Source organism: Mastigoproctus giganteus, chromosome 10 (assembly GCF_048544385.1).
Source record: "Mastigoproctus giganteus isolate SK-2022 chromosome 10, ASM4854438v1, whole genome shotgun sequence".
Lineage (NCBI taxonomy): Eukaryota > Metazoa > Arthropoda > Arachnida > Uropygi > Thelyphonidae > Mastigoproctus > Mastigoproctus giganteus.
The window spans coordinates 83647549-83666017 of record NC_143584.1 but is presented as its reverse complement, the minus strand read 5'-3'; the positions used below and the strand labels follow the sequence as shown (position 1 = coordinate 83666017).

The following is an 18469-nucleotide window of genomic DNA, read 5'->3' as shown; positions in this document are numbered from 1 at the left end:
ATTATTAAAAATCTTTTGACAGAATGATGACTTTTACTATCTATTTACAATTGAAGCAGAAGTTTGTCGGCTGTGAAAAAAAGAAACTCAAATCAGATCAAAATTCAGAGGGGGGAAAGACTTTAAAGCTTTCTTGAAACTACAAGCTCATTCAAATGAAAAGCAAACTCAACAAAATGCATATTATGCAAAAACTGGTAATACTCTTGTGTCAGATTATCAAATGAAGTCCATTGCCAACACTCAGTGCTCAAATGGAACTATACCCTAGCATATTATGAAAATGGTCAATTTTCAAGTTGTCGAACATCCTTGCATTTGCGCATTGAGGTGGAGATGCAATCTGTAATCTGATTAGGATTCTTCTGAACCAGATCAAGCATATTATTACATCAGTCACAGCAGCAGTGGAAGAACTCAAGAGGATATTATTGGGTTACTACTGAAAAACGTCCGCAGAATGCAAGATTTTTGTTCAATGCATACCATTATTAGTGGTGCTGCAATTTTGAAAAATGTCGGTGGGTGATGGATTCATTTAACACTAGAAACTGAAGGCACAGTGACATATGTGTTTCATTCTTCTGGGATGATATAAGCACAAATGAGATGCCTCCTTATAATGCACAATGTCTGGAGATGAATCCTAGGTGCACTATCAAATGACACAAACCAAGTTTAGAATAGTGCCATACAAGTTCACCTCAATCAAAGAAACTCCATGAACTAAGTACTAGTCAGGAAAAATGTTACTCAATGTATTCAGGATTATAAATGAGAAATTCCAGAGAATATTATCTGGGGGAGGGTGCAGAAAAAGAGAGAGAGCAGAAATGGAATAGCATCAAATACTGTAATGTGCTTCTGAACCAATTAAAGTCAGCAATTTGAAAGGAACATTGTGGTTTGTTTTGATCAGGTGTGTGTGTAGCACGATAATACCCATCCTCACACCACCATTTCTAAAGTGAAACTGATATGCATATTATTGAGTTATTATCCAATCATATACATTCATCACACTTAGAACCATGTGATTATCACCTTTTCTGGCCACTAAAAGGCACATTAAGATGCACTAAAATATTATCTCACCAAATGAAGAAATCAAGACTACTGTGCATGAATTGCTTCTCCACCAAAAACGAAGCCTCCTATATTGAAGACACTTCTGGACATAAGCAGTATGTGTGCTGAACATAATGGGACTACTAAAGAGTGACATGCATAGTTTCCTTGTTTGTGAAATACAAATTTCGTAGGTGGTAGATGACTATCATCAACTGGTGAAATACCACCACTTTGCTTATTGGAGGCTTGAAGTGGTGAAACCCATGTTTAGTCTCTAGAGCAAAGTTTCCACCCCCACTCCCCCCATACTTCTCCTTCAACCCATGCACGGTACTAAGTACTATAGGTTTTGATACGTTTTGTGTTTGGGGTTTTCATAAAAAAAAAAAAAAAAAAAAAATATATATATAACCAGTGGAAAAAAATTGCCACAGTCATTCTTCTGAAAAATATATCTGTAAATGTTATTTTTCTATACATTAAAATAATTTTCCTCCTAATGATATTTATTCAGCCAATGGGAGAAGAGAGAGATACGGGTTACGTGGTAATATGTAACAGAAGCTTGTTTTACTGTGGTAAAACAAGTTTCTGTTTAAGCGAGGTCACGCCATATGTTTATCAAACATCATTACGCAGTACCATTCTTGATTTCCATATGTAACGTATTTATTTAAATAAACTAAATGCAACAAGACATATATTTTAAGATTCTATATATATATAATATCGCTATAGATACACCATAGACAACTCTTAAAGAAAAACTATGATCATAGTGTGAAAGGCACCCAACGATCGAAAGCCAACTAACTTTGAAACAGTGCCGTCTGGTGGTGGTGCCCCCTGAGAATAAGTGATAATAGTCTTCTCTATTAGTGAAGCATTACTCATTTGTGGTAGTGCATCATATTGTGCTCATCCCTCACTCTTTGTGAAGGATAAGCACAATATGAGATACAGATGAAATGATGCATTTCACACTACGATCGTAGTTTTTCTTTAAGAGTTGTCTATGATATTATATACATATAGTAACGTATTTATGTATTCGTAGCTGAGGAAGAGACACACAGAGTCAGAAGCTTCTGTATTTTATTTTATTTTTTCAAAAGAAGCCAGCACAGCGAGCAGGGGGGGGGGAAGCCCCTAGTATTTATTAAAATAAAAATCAGCTTTAGAGCTTTTAATATTGCCTTCAAATAAAAAATAATAAAATTACAATTCATATATTCTCTTAAACTGAGTGAGAATGCAATTTTATGGGTCTAAAGAGAAAAATCCTAAAAACTAATGCAAACTTATGGCTTAATCTTATTTCTTTATTCAGATAATAAACTTACTTCTCTCTCCAAAGGATTTGAGTGTTGAACATTTTCAAAAATTACATCAAGGGCTTGGTTAATGAAGTTCTTATTCCCAACCTTCCTCATTACAGTTCCAAGAAATTTCAGTAAAACATACTAAAGTAAAAGAATACTAATATCAAGATAAGAACAGTATATGATAATTAATTACCAAAATATCCTCAGCTTCAAGCATCTTTTTAAATATTTTCTTATTAGACCTTATTAATAAAATATAGACAACTTTAGATAACAAGTTAACTTCCTCATTAATAAAAAGAGTTAATAATACCATATTTGTTTCTATGAGGGCAGTAGGTCAGTGGTAAATTAAGTTTTGAAATAATAAGATAATGTCAGTTTACATAGTAAAACTAGTTATACTTATAAATTAGACAATGCTTTACCCCACTTGAGGGAATGATTTCCTGCCTTCAAGTTTCTGATTATGAGCTATCCAATGTTTCTCAAAGATGTCAATTTCACAAGGATCACTATTATCGGGGTTTTCAATATCGCTTTATATAATACTGAAATTGAACACATTTAATACAGCAAGGTTACCAATATTTTCTTTGTTTTAATCAGGAAAAAACTGCTCATGTTTTAATGGAAAGAACCTTCAGCTCCAAACACTTAAAAAATACTGATAACTAGAAATAACTGTTTACACAAAATAATGACATGTATATGCAGCGCTGGTGACAGGATGTTTTGTCTAGGCAAGGCTAATTACTTGCACCACCAAAAAATTTGCCAACTTCAATTTTCAAAAACAGGTGTCTTGTAGAAAAAATGAAAAGCAGAAAATGTGAACCTGGTAAATTTATTTTAAATTGCAAGAATAAGTATTACAACAATCTTTGATTATCTTTCTCAAATACAAAAGAAAATGTTCTAGCACACAAATCATTTTGAATAATCTTGTAAATTGTGATGTTAAATTTTAAGTCTCTTAAAAGTTTCAGTTTCAGGCACATCAACATCTCACTTTACATGCCTTTTCCTTTGCAAATTTTGTCACCAATTCCTTCAGGTCAAGTGCTGAAGCTTGGACATGTTCAATTGATATTACTTTCAACAATGATAAAATTCTTCAAAATAAAATAAAAGTAAAATATTATCAGCAATTTATAAGATATAACAAAAATTACACGAAAATTGCTGTTACTCATTCGATGACAACATGACATAACGTATCTAGCTGTAAACAACACATTGCCTACTAAGAATGACAACAGATTTTTTTCTTAGCCAAAAATATCACTAAATTTCAAAAAGAAATACAGAACAACATAAAAAGGATAAATAAAAAAACAGTATAGAATTTTTTTACAGGACTTTATAATTAATTATAATTCCTAGCACTCTTGTGATATTTATCTTAAATTAAAAATATAAATTGTCAGTTGCATTTTTTACATGTGTTAAAAAATTAATCTGTATAAAACTGTGCTACTTAAAGGTCAGTACACCTCACCATAGGGTGCAGACCTCAACCCCTCTGAGGCCTGCACCCTATGCGGCTGCCTAGTTGGCCTAATGATAGCACTGGTCCTGTGAATATGAGAAAGGTGAATAACAATACAGACGGATAGACAAACAGTAGCATGTGGGTTCTCTGAATCCACATGCTACTGTTTGATTGGATAAAATTACGTAGGATTAGGCAAAGACCTCCAAGGGTTTAGATTAGACTAGATTCCAGATTGTCTCAGGGCTACTGTTTAGGATCTCTGAGGTTATTAACTGGGCTTTTCATGTTCATGATTTCCTTTCTAATGTTTTCAGGACTTTGATTTTGAATATGTTTTGAATTAAATATAAAGAAGCATTTATAATTCGAGCAATAGAAAACAAACCTAAATAAATGGGTTACAGATATATAAAAACCAGATCCACATATTCAAAAACAGTCCTGAAAACTAATTAAAAAAAGAAGCATCTGTCTCCGAATAGATAATGGAGGTTCGTGCACATATTGTTGTTTGTTACTTGGTTTTTAGGAGCATTAGCAACTAAGGCCATATTGCTCCGAGGATATGCGGTGGTCATTTACTGACCTTTCCGCATCCTCTGTATTTGGTGGTCACGGGCTCGAACCCCGGTCTAATCAAGAAGCGTGTGCTACGCACTGCTGCTCATGCTCACCTGGCTTCATCGATATATGGATATGGACTGGCGATGTTCAGTAGGCACCTAGAGCTATTCTTAGGGCATTGTGTTGAATAGTATTTAGGGACTGCAATGCTGATTTTCTAGTGAGTATATACAGGTGCACCATAGTCTAGTCTAGTCTCAATCGAATTATGGTTCTATACAGATGCAGAAGGGAGTATCGGTCAGAACCCCATGATACTTCAGAGAGCACTCTGAGGATATTCATTTTCTTCTGGCAAACATTTCGTACATTCTGTATGTATAGAATTATGGTTCTATACAGATGCAGAAGGGAGTATCGGTCAGAACCTCATGATATTGCAGAGAGCACTCTGAGGATATTCATTTTCTTCTGGAAAACAGTTCGTACATTCTGTATGTGTTTTAAGAAGTTTAATTTTTTATCTAATATTAAAACTAGAAATCTGACATTGTCACTGACTGGTATAACATGCTTACCCACATGCAAGTCAGGATCCTGGTGCATTTTCCACTTCTTGCAGAAGTGTATAGTGACAGTTTTCTCTGGTGACAGTCTGTAACCATTTTGTAACATCCATGTTTGTATTTTATTTATTGACAGTTAGAGCTTTCTTTCAACAGAGTACATATTTTTTGAATGACTGGATATAGTGAGGTCATCAGCATAAAGATATGTTTCTACTGAATTTGGGATGGATGTTGTTACAGCATGGATTCTAACTGTGAATAGTGTGGCACTGAGGACTGACCCTTGTGGGATTCCTTCCTCCTGTGTGGAGATTTTGGAGAGTGCTGTTCGATAACGGACTTGGAAGGTTCGATATTTCAGAAAGCTCTGAATTAATGATGGTAAATGTCCTCGTAGTCCTAGGGCATGTAGGTCACGAAGGATGCCATGATGCCAGGTGGTTTGAAAGGCTATATGTAAGCTCATCATGACCAAATATTCTTTCTTTATGAATGCATTTCACACATTTACCTCAGCCTTTATCATAAGATCTAGGGTAGATCTGTTTTTACGAAATCCAAACTGATCATTGTTCATAGTAGTTTGAGTTTTCGGAAACCAGGTGAGGCGAATGTGTACCATTTTTTCCAGGGTCTTATCTAAGCAGCTAGTAAGTGAGATTGGTCTATAATTATGTGGGTCTGATTGGTCTTTTCCTGGCTTTGGAATGGGTAGAACTACAGAATGTCGCCAAGATAGGGGAAAGTAATATGCAACAAATATTTGGTTGAAAAGTATTAGGACAGAGTAAAGAGTTCTCATTTAGATTCTTTAACATTAGGTAGTATATGCTGTCTGGACCACGTGCACTATTGGCTGATTTTTTTATAAAGATTCTTCTAATTCATACATGGATAGTGGTTCATTATTTCATTATAAGAGAGGGCTGACTTCGTTCTGAAATTTATTTTATATTTTTCAGTTATTGATTTGGCATTTTGGAAAGTTTGATCATATGCGGTTGATGCAGAATGGTGAGCAAAAGATTCTGCGAGGATGTTTGCAATATCCTCGGGAAGGGTTATCTCCTGTCCTTTATACATGATGACTGAGGAAGGAATTGATGGAAATTTTCCAGTAAGGCATCTTATTATTCGCCAGATTAGTCCTGCACCTGTGTCTTTAGTAACAGATGAAGCAAAACGAATCCAAGATTCTTTTTAAGCTTTCCGCCGGATGTAATGGGCATGGGCTTTAAGTTTCTTGTATATAATGAAATTGGCAGTCGTTGGATTCTTTTAAAACTGATTCCATGCCTTATTCTTTTCTCTCTTAGCAGTGTTACATGCTGAATTCCACCAGTAGTTTTTGTTTTGGATCCTTTATTTGAAGTTTGAAGAATGGCAATAGCAGCAGCTGCCAATCTGGTCTGCAATGTGTTTAACAGTGTCATCTATGGGGTGATGCTGGATAATATCATCAGCTAGTGCAATGCTGGATGCATATTTATTCCAGTCAGCTTTTGAGAATTTCCATTTAGTTTGACTGCTTACTGGAAAGTTTCTCCTTTGCAGAGTTTACAGATTATAGGAAAATGGTCACTATATAATGGGTTGTCTAAAACTATCCAATCGATATTGGGGAATAATGTAGGTGAGAATATTGACAGATCTATAGCAGAGGTTGAGTCTGTCAGAAAATGGAAATAGGCGTGACAGCCTGTATTAAGCAGTGTGAGATTATGTTTCACAAGAAAATCCTCCATTATGCTTCCCTGGTTGTCTGTCTGTAAAGATCCCCATAACTGGTGATGGGCATTAAAATCACCCAACATACAGAAAGGAGAGGGTAGTTGTACGATGAGATCATCTAGATCAGTTAGTGAATAGATCTGATTTGGTGAGATATACAGTGGCACCTTGGATTGCGAGTAACTTGGACTGCGAGTGTTTTGCAAGACGAGCAAAAATTTTTAATAAATTTTAACTTGATAAACGAGCGAGGTCTTGCAATATGAGTACAGTCAGTCCTCGTATAACACGTGTTTACACTACACGAATTCGATCATACACAATTTATAAATAGGGGAACGATGTCGTATATAACACAAACCGAATTCGCTTATGCATGATCGCCTTTACGTTTACAAGAAATGGCAGTCGAACGCAGAATCACACCAACCGAACGCAACACGATAGGAATGAAGAGAAGATTCTGAAAATGTATTTATGTTTTTTATATCACTGAAGGGGAAACACATTTCACCACAATAACGTAAAAACCAACACAATTCCAGCTATCGGTATAATTGCAAATGCAATTAGATTGAATTTACTACCAGTTTATAACAGATTCCACTAGCAGAAACGCAACTGGAAATTGTTTTTACTGTTTTATGGTAGTAACCCCTAGAAATGTGCTTTAGTAAAATGTGAGGTGTTAATAGAGTTGTCTCTGCCTTTACGGTGTTGTTTATTCAGTTGCCACACGCGCACAGCTTTGTTTATGTGTATAAAGCGCGCCTCCTCATTTTTTAATTGTGCTTTATTCCCTAAAAATTGTCTGCTGAGTGTCACGTGATCACATGCTGATCGGGTAGTCGTCCCGCATGTTCGATCTCAGTCGGCATACCTCATTCGTATACAGTCAACACTGTAGTCAAAATTGTAGTGAACATTCGTGACAGCGTTGTGACCACGTGTATGTGCGTAAAGCATTTTTTTATTTTGTGTTCAAATGTAGTGACTGTTCTTTATTAACTGTACACTATGAAAATGGCCCCAATGGAAAAAAGGGTTGAAAAGGAAGGCGGTAAGAAGAAGGAGATGATTACGGTAGAAATTAAGAAAGAAATCACTGGGAAGCACGAACAAGGTATGAAAGTGGCCACCATATATTATGATTTTGAAGAAAATATATGAGAGTGCTACATCCTTTATTAGACTAGACAAAGACAGTAGGAAATTTAAAATCGAGAAAGGAGTTCGACAAGGAGACACAATATCTCCGAAGCTGTTTACTGCTGCCCTTGAGGAAGCTTTCAGAAGATTAGACTGGTCGCAGAAAGGAGTCAATGTGAACGGAGAGTACCTAAACCATTTACGATTTGCAGATGACATTGTGGTCATAAGCCACGATCCCAAAGAATTAGAGGAAAATCTTAATCAGTTATGCACAGTTAGTAAGGATTTTGGACTAAAGATGAATATGGCTAAAACAAAAGTAATGATGAACAAGTATGCCATGGAAAGGGAAATAATGATTGAAGGAGCAGTAATTGAAAAGGTGGAGTCATATACTTATCTGGGACAAGTTATTAGCTGTAATAATGATAAATGGCTGGAAGTCAAGAGAAGAATAAATTTTGGATGGATAGCATTCAGGAAATATAGTCACATACTGAAGAGCAATATCCCAGTTTGTCTGAAACGTAAAATAATGAATCAATGTATACTCCCCACCATGACTTATGGAAGTGAAACTTGGGCACTCACCAAAAGAATGGAAGAGAAGCTAAGAACTACACAGCGAAGAATGGAACGAATTATATTGGGAATCAGACTGTTAGATAAGAAGAGAAGCACATGGATTAGGCAGCAAACTCAAGTAAAGGACATTCTTATCAAAACTAAAGAACTAAAATGGTCTTGGGCAGGACACATAGCTCGAAGACATGATGACAGATGGACTAAGAAAATAACAGAATGGTACCCAAGAGGAGCTAGAAGAAAACCTGGAAGACAAAGGCGGAGATGGATAGATGAAATTCATGAGTTTTTGAGTAGTAAATGGATGGCCAGTGCTCAAAACAGAAGGAACTGGAAAGTTGCTGGAGAGGCCTTCATCCTGCAGTGGATTGAAAATGGCTGATGATGATGATGTGGTAGGATATCATCAGAATATCTCCCAAGCTTTGTTTTGAGCCTTTTTTGTTGCTGTGCATTCTACATTCTACCATGGTTTAGGAAAACATGGAAATCAGATAGATTTTATGGAACACCATTGCAGTTTCACGAACAATGTTTCATGTGGTGTACATGACTGCATCGCAGACTGGCTGCTGGCTGATTGTAGTGACGTCAAACCCTGCCACATCACGAAAGGCATTCCAGTCTGCCTGATCAATCTTCAACCACGTTAATCTAAAAGGAAAACATGGTACCTCATTATGAGGGTGGGATTTCAATCAACAATGTGGTTATCACAGAGAAGTGATCACTTCTCTACCTCTCAAATAAGTAAAGGGAAGAGAGAAGGGGAGCAGTTAAAACGATCAATGGCAGAAAACATAAAGGTAAGCATGTGGAAGAAGGTGCTAGTTCCCAAATTTAGAAGGGACAGGTTATTGTCAAGTGAGCATATGCTCTATGATACATCTCCTTCCATTAATGCCAGGGTTACCACATAGGGCAGTGGTTTTCAACCAGGGTGCCCCAACAATATTCCAGGGATGCCACATGATTTGGGTTTAATTTACTTAAACCTATATTTTTTTAAAATTTAAGTATTTATTTCATTATAATATAATTATATTATTATAATATCTATCACATTACATTTTTAAATTACACACACACACACACACACACAGAATCGGATCTAACAAGCAAAAGTAGAGGTGCCATAAAACAAAACAAAAATTACTTATAAAAAAAAAAAGGTCGAAAACCACTGACTTAGGTGTCATGTCGATTGAAATCACAAGAAATAGGATAGGGAAAGGCAGCTGCACAATGATATCATCAGTGTCTGTTTGGGAGACATTAGTGCCAAGTGGCATATAAATCAAACATACTGTTAACAGAACCCTACAGTAAGGCAAACTTCTACTTTTTATGTTGGTAGAAAGTGGCACAGGTTAAAAGGGGTCTGGTTGCCCATAAGAATAGCAACTACTTCACGGGCAGGTCCATCCTCAGTTTTGTCCTTACATATTATATTAGCATTATGAATGGTACTGAATCCTTACATATTATAGTAGCATTATATTCATTTGCCTTCAAATATGTCTCCTTCAAGCAAAAGCAAACTGGCTGATGCTTTTGCAGGAGGGCCTTGATGCCGTTACTACTTTCCCAGAATCCAAGACAGTTCCACTGTAGGAATTTAGCCATTATTTTGACTTGGTGGATCCATCTGTAGGCTTCTGAAGTGCTGAGGGGATACTTTTCTCAGTCTTGGATTTATCTTTTTTGGGAAAGTATAGATGCTGTCCTGTGTCGACTTCTTCCTCTGCAAAGAGTTCCAACACAGAATTATCATAAATTTTTTTCTTGAGAAATGGGGGTACTTCAGGTTTTTTTTTGTTCTTTTCTCTAGCAATTTCTTTTGTTACTGGTGCAGCATTGGGAGGTACTGATATGGAAGTTTCAGCTGATTGATCCTTCTGGCGGGTTTTTGTGAGCTTAATATGTAGCTGCTGTTGTTGGTATTGGGCTTAACAACACAAGGGCTACTGAAGCCAAATTGTGTTTGTTCATTGTTTATTTACAGGCAACATATAGTTATAGATGTTAAATCATATGCTCCTATACTAGCCAATATCTTTTAGATAAAATAAAAGTTCTTCAATATTCACTTCATTTCCCAATAAATTAGATAAATCAGGTGATATATTCGACATTGAGAGTGACTGAAAAGTGTTTGACTGGATGGCTGAATGTAAGGAACAATCAACTACAAAAATGACGGAGCATAAGTTGCGTCTGAAAGGATGAGCACTGAGGTGGGTTTTCTCCCAATAATAGGAAGCAATGAGTGTCCAATTCTGAGCCTTGCCAATAACACTTCCTTTCATCTGTCTTGTCTTAAGCCAGAGAGTCACAGCTCTGGTTGTTGTTTTATCTGGTAAAGTTTATTGTTGGTGCTACTTTTCCAGATCTGTGACCAGTTGTCGTAACGTGCTTTGCAAATAACAGGCTTATAATTAGTGAGGGACCTGAGGATGTTGTGAGAGAGCAGACTGAGGATGTTAAGCGGCAAAGTCAGCACTTTCATTTTCCAGAATTCCAGCAAAAGCTGATTCATTGATTGGACACACTGCAGGAGAATAGCTGGGAATGAATGTGCTTCAATGTAGGATGAGAAGGGGAGAAATTCTTCCTTATGTCATAGATAGCCCTGAGGGAATCAGAGTAAATTATTGCAGGTGAGATGGAAAGTTCAATAATTTTACTAAGTGCTAACTTATGGCATAACGTTCAGCAGTGAAGACACTGCATGCTAATGGTAGTGTGGCTGTAATTGTACATGAAGGAAAAACAGCTGTAGCACCTAACATACTGTCAGTTTTTGATCCATTGGTATATATTTTACAGGCATGGGAGTTCAGAGTAGCATGAGCTGAGTGCAACTGACTGATGCTATGGGGTAATATGGCATTCTTCCCCCAATGGAGAAAATGCATATCATGGGAGGCAGAAACATACATCCAAGGTGGAACAGGCACAGATGTGTTCTGAAAAATATTAGCTAAATCGATATTCCAACTCTGAATAAGATCTTTGATCTTGAGTGAGGCAGATCAACTTTCACGTGGCTTATTCTCATAGAAAGAATTCCAATGAGAGTGATAATGATACTCCCAACTGGGGTGTGATGGAAGACTATAGATCTTGGAAGTGTACAAAAGCAATAATGTTTTCCCATAAAGATGTAATGGAGGATCGTGGGCATCGATATAAATACTTTGCATTGGAGAAGTCCTGAATGCTCTGAACGCAGCCCTCAGGGCACTGTGCTGGATGACATTTAGCCATTCTAATGTGCTTTTCCTAGCTGAGTCATACATACGGGAGAACCTTAATCTAAGCGTGATTGGATAAGAGACTTGTAGAGGTGAAGTAAGGAGTACCAATCAGCTCCCCCATGATATGGATGAGACTGACCAAAGTATGTTCAACTGTTTTAGACAAATTGTTCGTAGATATGTGATATGGGCTTGGAAGTTAAGCTTATTATCTAATATCAAGCCGAAAAATCTGATGCTGTTTACTACTGGTATCGTATTATTGTTTAGCTATAGTTCAGGATGGGGGGGTGGAGAGCACATTGCTTACAAAAGTGAGTGGTGGTAGACTTCTGTTCAGCTAATTGATATCCGTTGCATGACATCCAGGATTCAATTCTGTTAATGGCAAGTTGGAGTTGACATTCAGCGGTGTTCGTGCTGAATGTCAACTGGCAGGAGATAGTGAGGTCATTTGCATTTATATTATATTAAAGTAAACTAGATTATATTATAAATATTATATTAAATTTCCAGTTATATTAAAGGAGGCAGCAAAGGAAGTAAGCAATCCGTTAGCCATAATTATGAGAGCTTCCTTGGACTCAGGGGAGGTACCCACAGACTGGAGATGTGCAAATGTGACCCCAATTCACAAAGGAGGATCAAAGGCTGACACAAGTAATTATAGACCTGTGAGTTTAACTTCTGTTCCAGGAAAATTAATGGAAGCACTGGTTAAAGTGTTTCCATTAATTTTCCAAGTGAAAGATAACTAGTAGTAATGAAAAACTTTGTAAAAAATTAAAAAATTTATGGAATGTTTAAAGGTCAATTTTGAAAAAGAAAACAAGGTAGGAAACTTTCATTTCTATAACAGCGAATGCTATCAAGGAAAAAAAAAAAAACGAAAGTAAAGAATTAATGCTGCATGAAGACTCTTGATAAATAATAGAAATTCTGAAGTTTTTTTTTTTTCTTATTAACTCAAAGTGAACTACAAGGAAAACAGCATCAAGATAAGAAAAAACACTAGGGAACACTGATTAAGAGGATTTGTAATTTACAATTTATTTTCTGTTTACGTTAATGGAAATTAAATTTAAGAAATTCCTGCTTGTTAATAAAGAAGAAAAAATGTTCAGAAGTTTTAATAAAAAGGGAAATATAGTTTAAACTATAATGGCCATTATAGTTTAAAGACTTCAGTTCTTAAACAAGAGATCTGCATACTTAAGATTTTTGGTAACTGGAAAATCGCAATTTTTTGTTTAAAAGGCCAAAATATAACTTGTTCTTTTTCACACTGTTAATGAGTCATTGTTCTTTTAGATTTTAAGATGTTTATTAATAGAGTCAATGAAAAACAAAAGCATCATCTGTCTGGATCTGTGTTTTACAGTAGGTTTGTTTGTTTGTTATTTGGTTTTTAGGAGCATTAGCAACTAAGGCCATATTGCTCCGGCATATGAGGTGGTCATTCCCTGACCTTCACGCATCCTCCGTATTTGGTGGTGACGGGCACGAAGCCCAGTCTTTTTTTTTTTTTTTTTTTTATGTCAACCCCAAACACAAGAGGTACTAAAACCTATAGTACCTAGTACCGTGCTTGGGTTGGAGGTTGAGAAGATGAAAGAAGATATTTGTTGACATTGGACTTGAACTTCTGTAGACTGTAATTTTCGGGAAATACGTATGAAGGAAGGCTGTTCCAGAAAACAGCATTTGAATGAATAAACGAGGAAGATGAAAAATTGGTTCTGTGAGTTTGAAGTTGGACAGTAAATAGATGTTGGCTAGTGGTGGCACAGGTTTGGACTGTTTTGAAAGAGAGAGCGGGAATTACAGAAGCCAATTCAAAAGAACAGTGCCCATGGAAGTATCTGTAGAAGAGGCACGCAGCAGAAACAGTACGTCTATGAGAAAGCGAGTGGAGAGACTCTGTTAGAGATGAATCATTAATTAACCTAACTGCCCTCTTCCGAATGGAATCAAGAAGCCTGAGAGAGAGATTTTGGGGGCACCACCCCAGATGTGGGAACAATATTCCATGGAAGAGCAGATTTGCGATTTATACAGAGTGAGCAGCTGTTTGGAAGAAAAGTAACGCCGAGAGCGAAAGAGAAAACCTAGTTTTTCAGATGCAGAGGAAGTAATATTTGTAATGTGCTTGTGCCAAGAGAGATTAGAAATCAGGGTAATCCCCAAAAGAGATATATCATTTTGCCCAGAAATCGGAGTGTCACTAAAAATAAGCATAGGAGCAGAAGAATCCTTTTTGCGAGGAACTGGCTGGATATGAGCAAATTTCCAAGCAGAAGGAAAAACACCTTTGGAATAAGAAAGTGAAAAAAGTTGGCAAATAATAGGAGTAAGTTCAGGAGAACAAGTTTGGAGAACAAGTGGAGAAATACCATCAGGACCTGGAGATTTCTGAACACCGAGATTCATCAAAATCCTTCTGATATCATTTTGATGGAAGACCAGAGGAGGCATTGAATGGAGCGTGTTGGGAATGGTGGAAGGTGTTTTACCAAGATCATTAATACATGAGCTGGAAGAAAAATGGGATGCTAGCAGGTCAGAGTTATCCTTGGCTGAAGTGACAACAGAACCATCTGGTTTGGACAGAGGTGGGAGCAGAGATGGGCAAAAGTTGTGGCCAATAGCTTTGGCAAAAGACCAGAATGCTCGGTTAGGATTAGGGCAAGAAGCAAGTTTTCTACTCTTAGCCTGTTCAAAATCTAGTTCGGACTGATTAATAACTGCTTTACAATTGTTGCGAGCTTTGGTGTAGGCAGAAAATGAAACTGAACAAGTGGAAACAAACCAATTACGATATGCAACATTCTTCTCTTGAACAGCCTTAGTACATTTATTGGAAAAACCAAGGTTTAGATAAAGGACGAGATTTTAAAGTGGAGTGTGGGATAAAGGATTCCATTCCTGCAAGAATAATTTCAATGACACGATCTGAACAAAGGTTGACATCAGAAGTTTTGAAACAGTAATCCAACCAAGGAAAAGAAGAAAAGAAGTCTTGCAGATCATCCCATTTTGCATTCTTGTAATGCAAAATGGGAAACAACACGTGGTTGGGATAGCAATGAGATAAAGGCTCCATTGGAGAAGAGAAAATCGCCAAGTTGTGATCTGAAGTGCCTAAAGGACCTCTCACTTCGACCGTGTACTTAGAAGGGTTGTTTGTGAGAAAAAGATCAAGCGAATTGGCTGTATGATTAGGATTGTCCAGTATTCTCCAGTATTCTTGTAGGTAAATGAACAATCTGTGCTAGGTCATTAATAATTGCAAAAGCCTCAGCATCTCGACCTGCTGGGTCGGTGTGACTAGAAAACGGAAGCCAGCTGGAGTTGTGAACATTAAAATCACCAAGGAAAATTACCTCACTGTTAGAAAAGTTGGACTGGAGAAAGTCAAGTTGCAAAGAGAGGAAGTCAAAGAGCTCCAAGTGATTAGTGGAGTTGGGAGAACAGTAGAGACAACAGATGAATTTGACACAATGAGGGAGAGAGATTTTAAGCCAGAGAAGATCAAAGAGAGGAGATTCCAAATTGGCAAGTCTCTGACAGGGAATATCAGAATGGACATAGACACAATTCCTTTTGCCTCAAGGGTTGAGGCAAAAGGAATCATACAGCGAATAATTTGGGCATCTGAGATGAGCAGGTTTGGTTTTTAATGGCGCATTGACAGCTAAGGCCATAGAGATGAGCAGTAGTTGAATCAACCGATAACTTTGATTCTGTCAGAAAAAGTACATGGGGTTTGGCAGACTGCAAGTGGAAATGGACATAGTTGAGATTAGAATTGAGACCACGTATATTTGTGAAATGAATTAGGAAGTGCTTGGGAGGTTTAGATCTTTTCGCAGATAAGCTTGCTCTATTAGTTTGACAATTCATGGTATATTCAATAGTAAGAAAAACGTGGGTGGGACATACTGTATGAAGTAATGAAATTTTTGGATATGGCATACACGTGGTAAGAATATACCCAGATCCTTGACATAATGTGGCCTCGACAATTCTCCCCGCATACACACTACTCGGACTCCCTCCAATCACTATCTGGCAGAGTAGAGGTAGCAAGATTATACACTAGCTGATCCGGAAGCCTCCTAGAGAGTAACCAATTGGTTTGGTCCGGTGTACTAACTAGCGGCCGGCCTGCGAATTCCGTTTTAGAGCTGTACCCTCGAAATGTAAGGAATATTGGATCTCCCCATGACGTTCATCATAACCTCAAAAGTCATCAATCATACTGCATGATGGAAGAGACAGGGAAGGGTTGACCAGAACTCAGCTCTAGAGACTAAACATGGGTTCCACCACTTCAAGCCTCCAATAAGCAAAGTGGTGGTATTTCACCGGTTGGTGAGAGTCATCTACCACCTAGTACTGCCTGGTAACATAGAGGGGCGGCGTTCCTCCATGTGGTGTGGGCACCACACCTCGACCCCTGCTTACGTTGGTTCACACCTGGGTGGTCACCCACCATGTACTTGTGCATGGAGGTTATACCCAGGATTACTAACAGTCCCACCATCGTGAAGGTGCAAGCAGAGGATTTGGCTGTCACAGACCATCCGGACTTCGCCGAAATTGGATCCACTTGACTTGAGTGTCACCCGAATATCAGTTCCATCAACGTTTTAGACTAACAGTACAGCTTGTCTGGCATATCTGAGAGAATGTCTGTGACAACCTCAAGGTCTAATCAAGAAGTGTGTGCTACGCGCTGCTGCTCTTTCCCACCTGGCTATGGAGACGCCTTTTTAAAGTAGGGTAACCCAAACACTAAGAAACAGTTACTAAATATATATATATATATATATATTTTTTTTTTTTTTTTTTTTTAAGAAATACCCTCTTGTGGGGACTCTCGATCAAAGCAAAGGCCTATTGGCAAAACACCTGTATTTTGATTAGTTATAAAGGTGTTGGATAGTTATCTTTGGAGTGTTAACAGTTTGGCATGGTATTGAGCAGAATATAAAGGCAAACACTTACGAAAAACAACAAACTAAAGAATATGCTGGAAACAGAACCACACTATCAAATCTCACTCACTGTCAAGAATTAACTGGCTCATTTTGAATGCCAGCTGACACTTAACAATGACTTAGAATGAACGAAATTTCATGGCTTGATGTCTAGTGAGTAAGGTTCCCAAGATGTTGGGAAATTATGGTGTTTTGGGAAATTGTTTAGAATTTGTGGCAGCAGCCCGAGGGTCTGATAATCTAACCATGATTGATAACTTTACTTTTCTGAAGGAAAGAAATAAGTTCTTGCTCCGAGATTAAAGAATTCAAACTATATACTAAAATTTATATGTATTATATACCTTATCTTCTGACAAATGTGAATACTGAGTCATTGAACTAAGAAGAGCTTGGCCAAACTTTTCTGTCCACACCTCTCTGTCTATCTCTTGTAGAGTGTGGGTGACAAATGATCCAATTTGTTCTTCCCAGTTAGCTTGATTCCACAAGTCAAAATCTTCTACACCTATACAGAAATATTTGGAGCTTAACAATTTATTCACATTACAACTACATAAGATTTACAGTATGTGTCAGTAAAATAATGTATACAGGCATATATGTCTGAAAAATAATGCCTCTTAGTACATAACTTTTGAAGGAAGAGAGAAAAATAAAAAAAAATACTTGTGAATAAAAACTTTTTTTAATTTTATGTACAAGCTTTTCTACATATATAACTATACATTTTGTCCAGTGCTTCACATGGTTTGATTAACAATATGAATAGCATGATACACTCATATGCTACCTTTCTTTATTCAGTAAAACTAGATGTTTCAGATGTTTAACCTGAACAACCCAGTGAAGAGAAATATCCACAATGTGGGATGAGAGATGGTGCAATAATTTAAGCAAACATAATTATGTATTACTGTATAAGTAACTTAATTTTGTCTACAGTAATAACTGATTATGGAAACATATTACTGCATTTCTAATAAGTATTATTAATTTAGAACTGAAAATTCCTGATCCTGATTAAGAAAGAGAAATGATTTCAACTTTTTTAATGCTACAGACCACCTTTAAAGAAGACACATTTTAAGCAGATTACCAATAACCTAAACACCTTATGATTTCATTAAAATACAGGTGACCTATGCTTAATGCTGATAATTTGTCCAGGAAAAACATAGCAGCTAAGTGAATCAGCACTAAGCAAGCATCATGTTCTCATAAAGTAACATATGTATTTATAACATATATTAATTTCTTATTACCTTGGCAATTTGTTCCATGTCAGGGTCGTTCTCCCGGAAATAATCACACATTTTTTCAAAGTGTTCAAAAGCTTCACTAAGTCCTTTTGCAGTCAGCGACTTCATCGGTTCTTCATCTGTAGGATTCTGATCACCTTCTCCCTCAATTGCAAGCTCTTTTTCTTTTATCATTTGCATTAGGTCTTCATTATAGAGACCATTCCTGCCATTGTCAATAATCTCTTGTACATTGTCATCATCAATTTGAGTACAGTAAATTGTACTCAAACTTTACTGTACTCAATTTACTGTAACGAAACAGGCCTACGCGCTCTGGATTCATTAAGAAATTTATTATAGTTACACACAGAGCGTACAAATAAAGAAGAAATATATGAGCTTTCGGCTATATGGTAGCCTTCATCAGAATTAAAAATACATGAATGGCAGTTGGAATGGAGATGTGC

General features: G+C 37.0%; 1 protein-coding gene across 4 annotated transcripts in view; it reads right to left on the bottom strand.

The window, feature by feature from the left end:
• c11.1 (maestro heat like repeat family protein c11.1) overlaps positions 1 to 18469 on the bottom strand; it is a 1259325-nt gene that overhangs the window by 772252 nt on the left and 468604 nt on the right. For all 4 annotated transcript variants that reach the window (XM_090383553.1, XM_090383554.1, XM_090383556.1 and 1 more), the window contains exons 17-18: positions 17103 to 17266; positions 2415 to 2534 (exon numbers count right to left, since the gene is read on the bottom strand). In XM_090383553.1, the coding sequence (XP_090239679.1) occupies positions 2415 to 2534; positions 17103 to 17266 (284 nt within the window). The remainder of the gene's footprint in view (positions 1 to 2414; positions 2535 to 17102; positions 17267 to 18469) is intronic.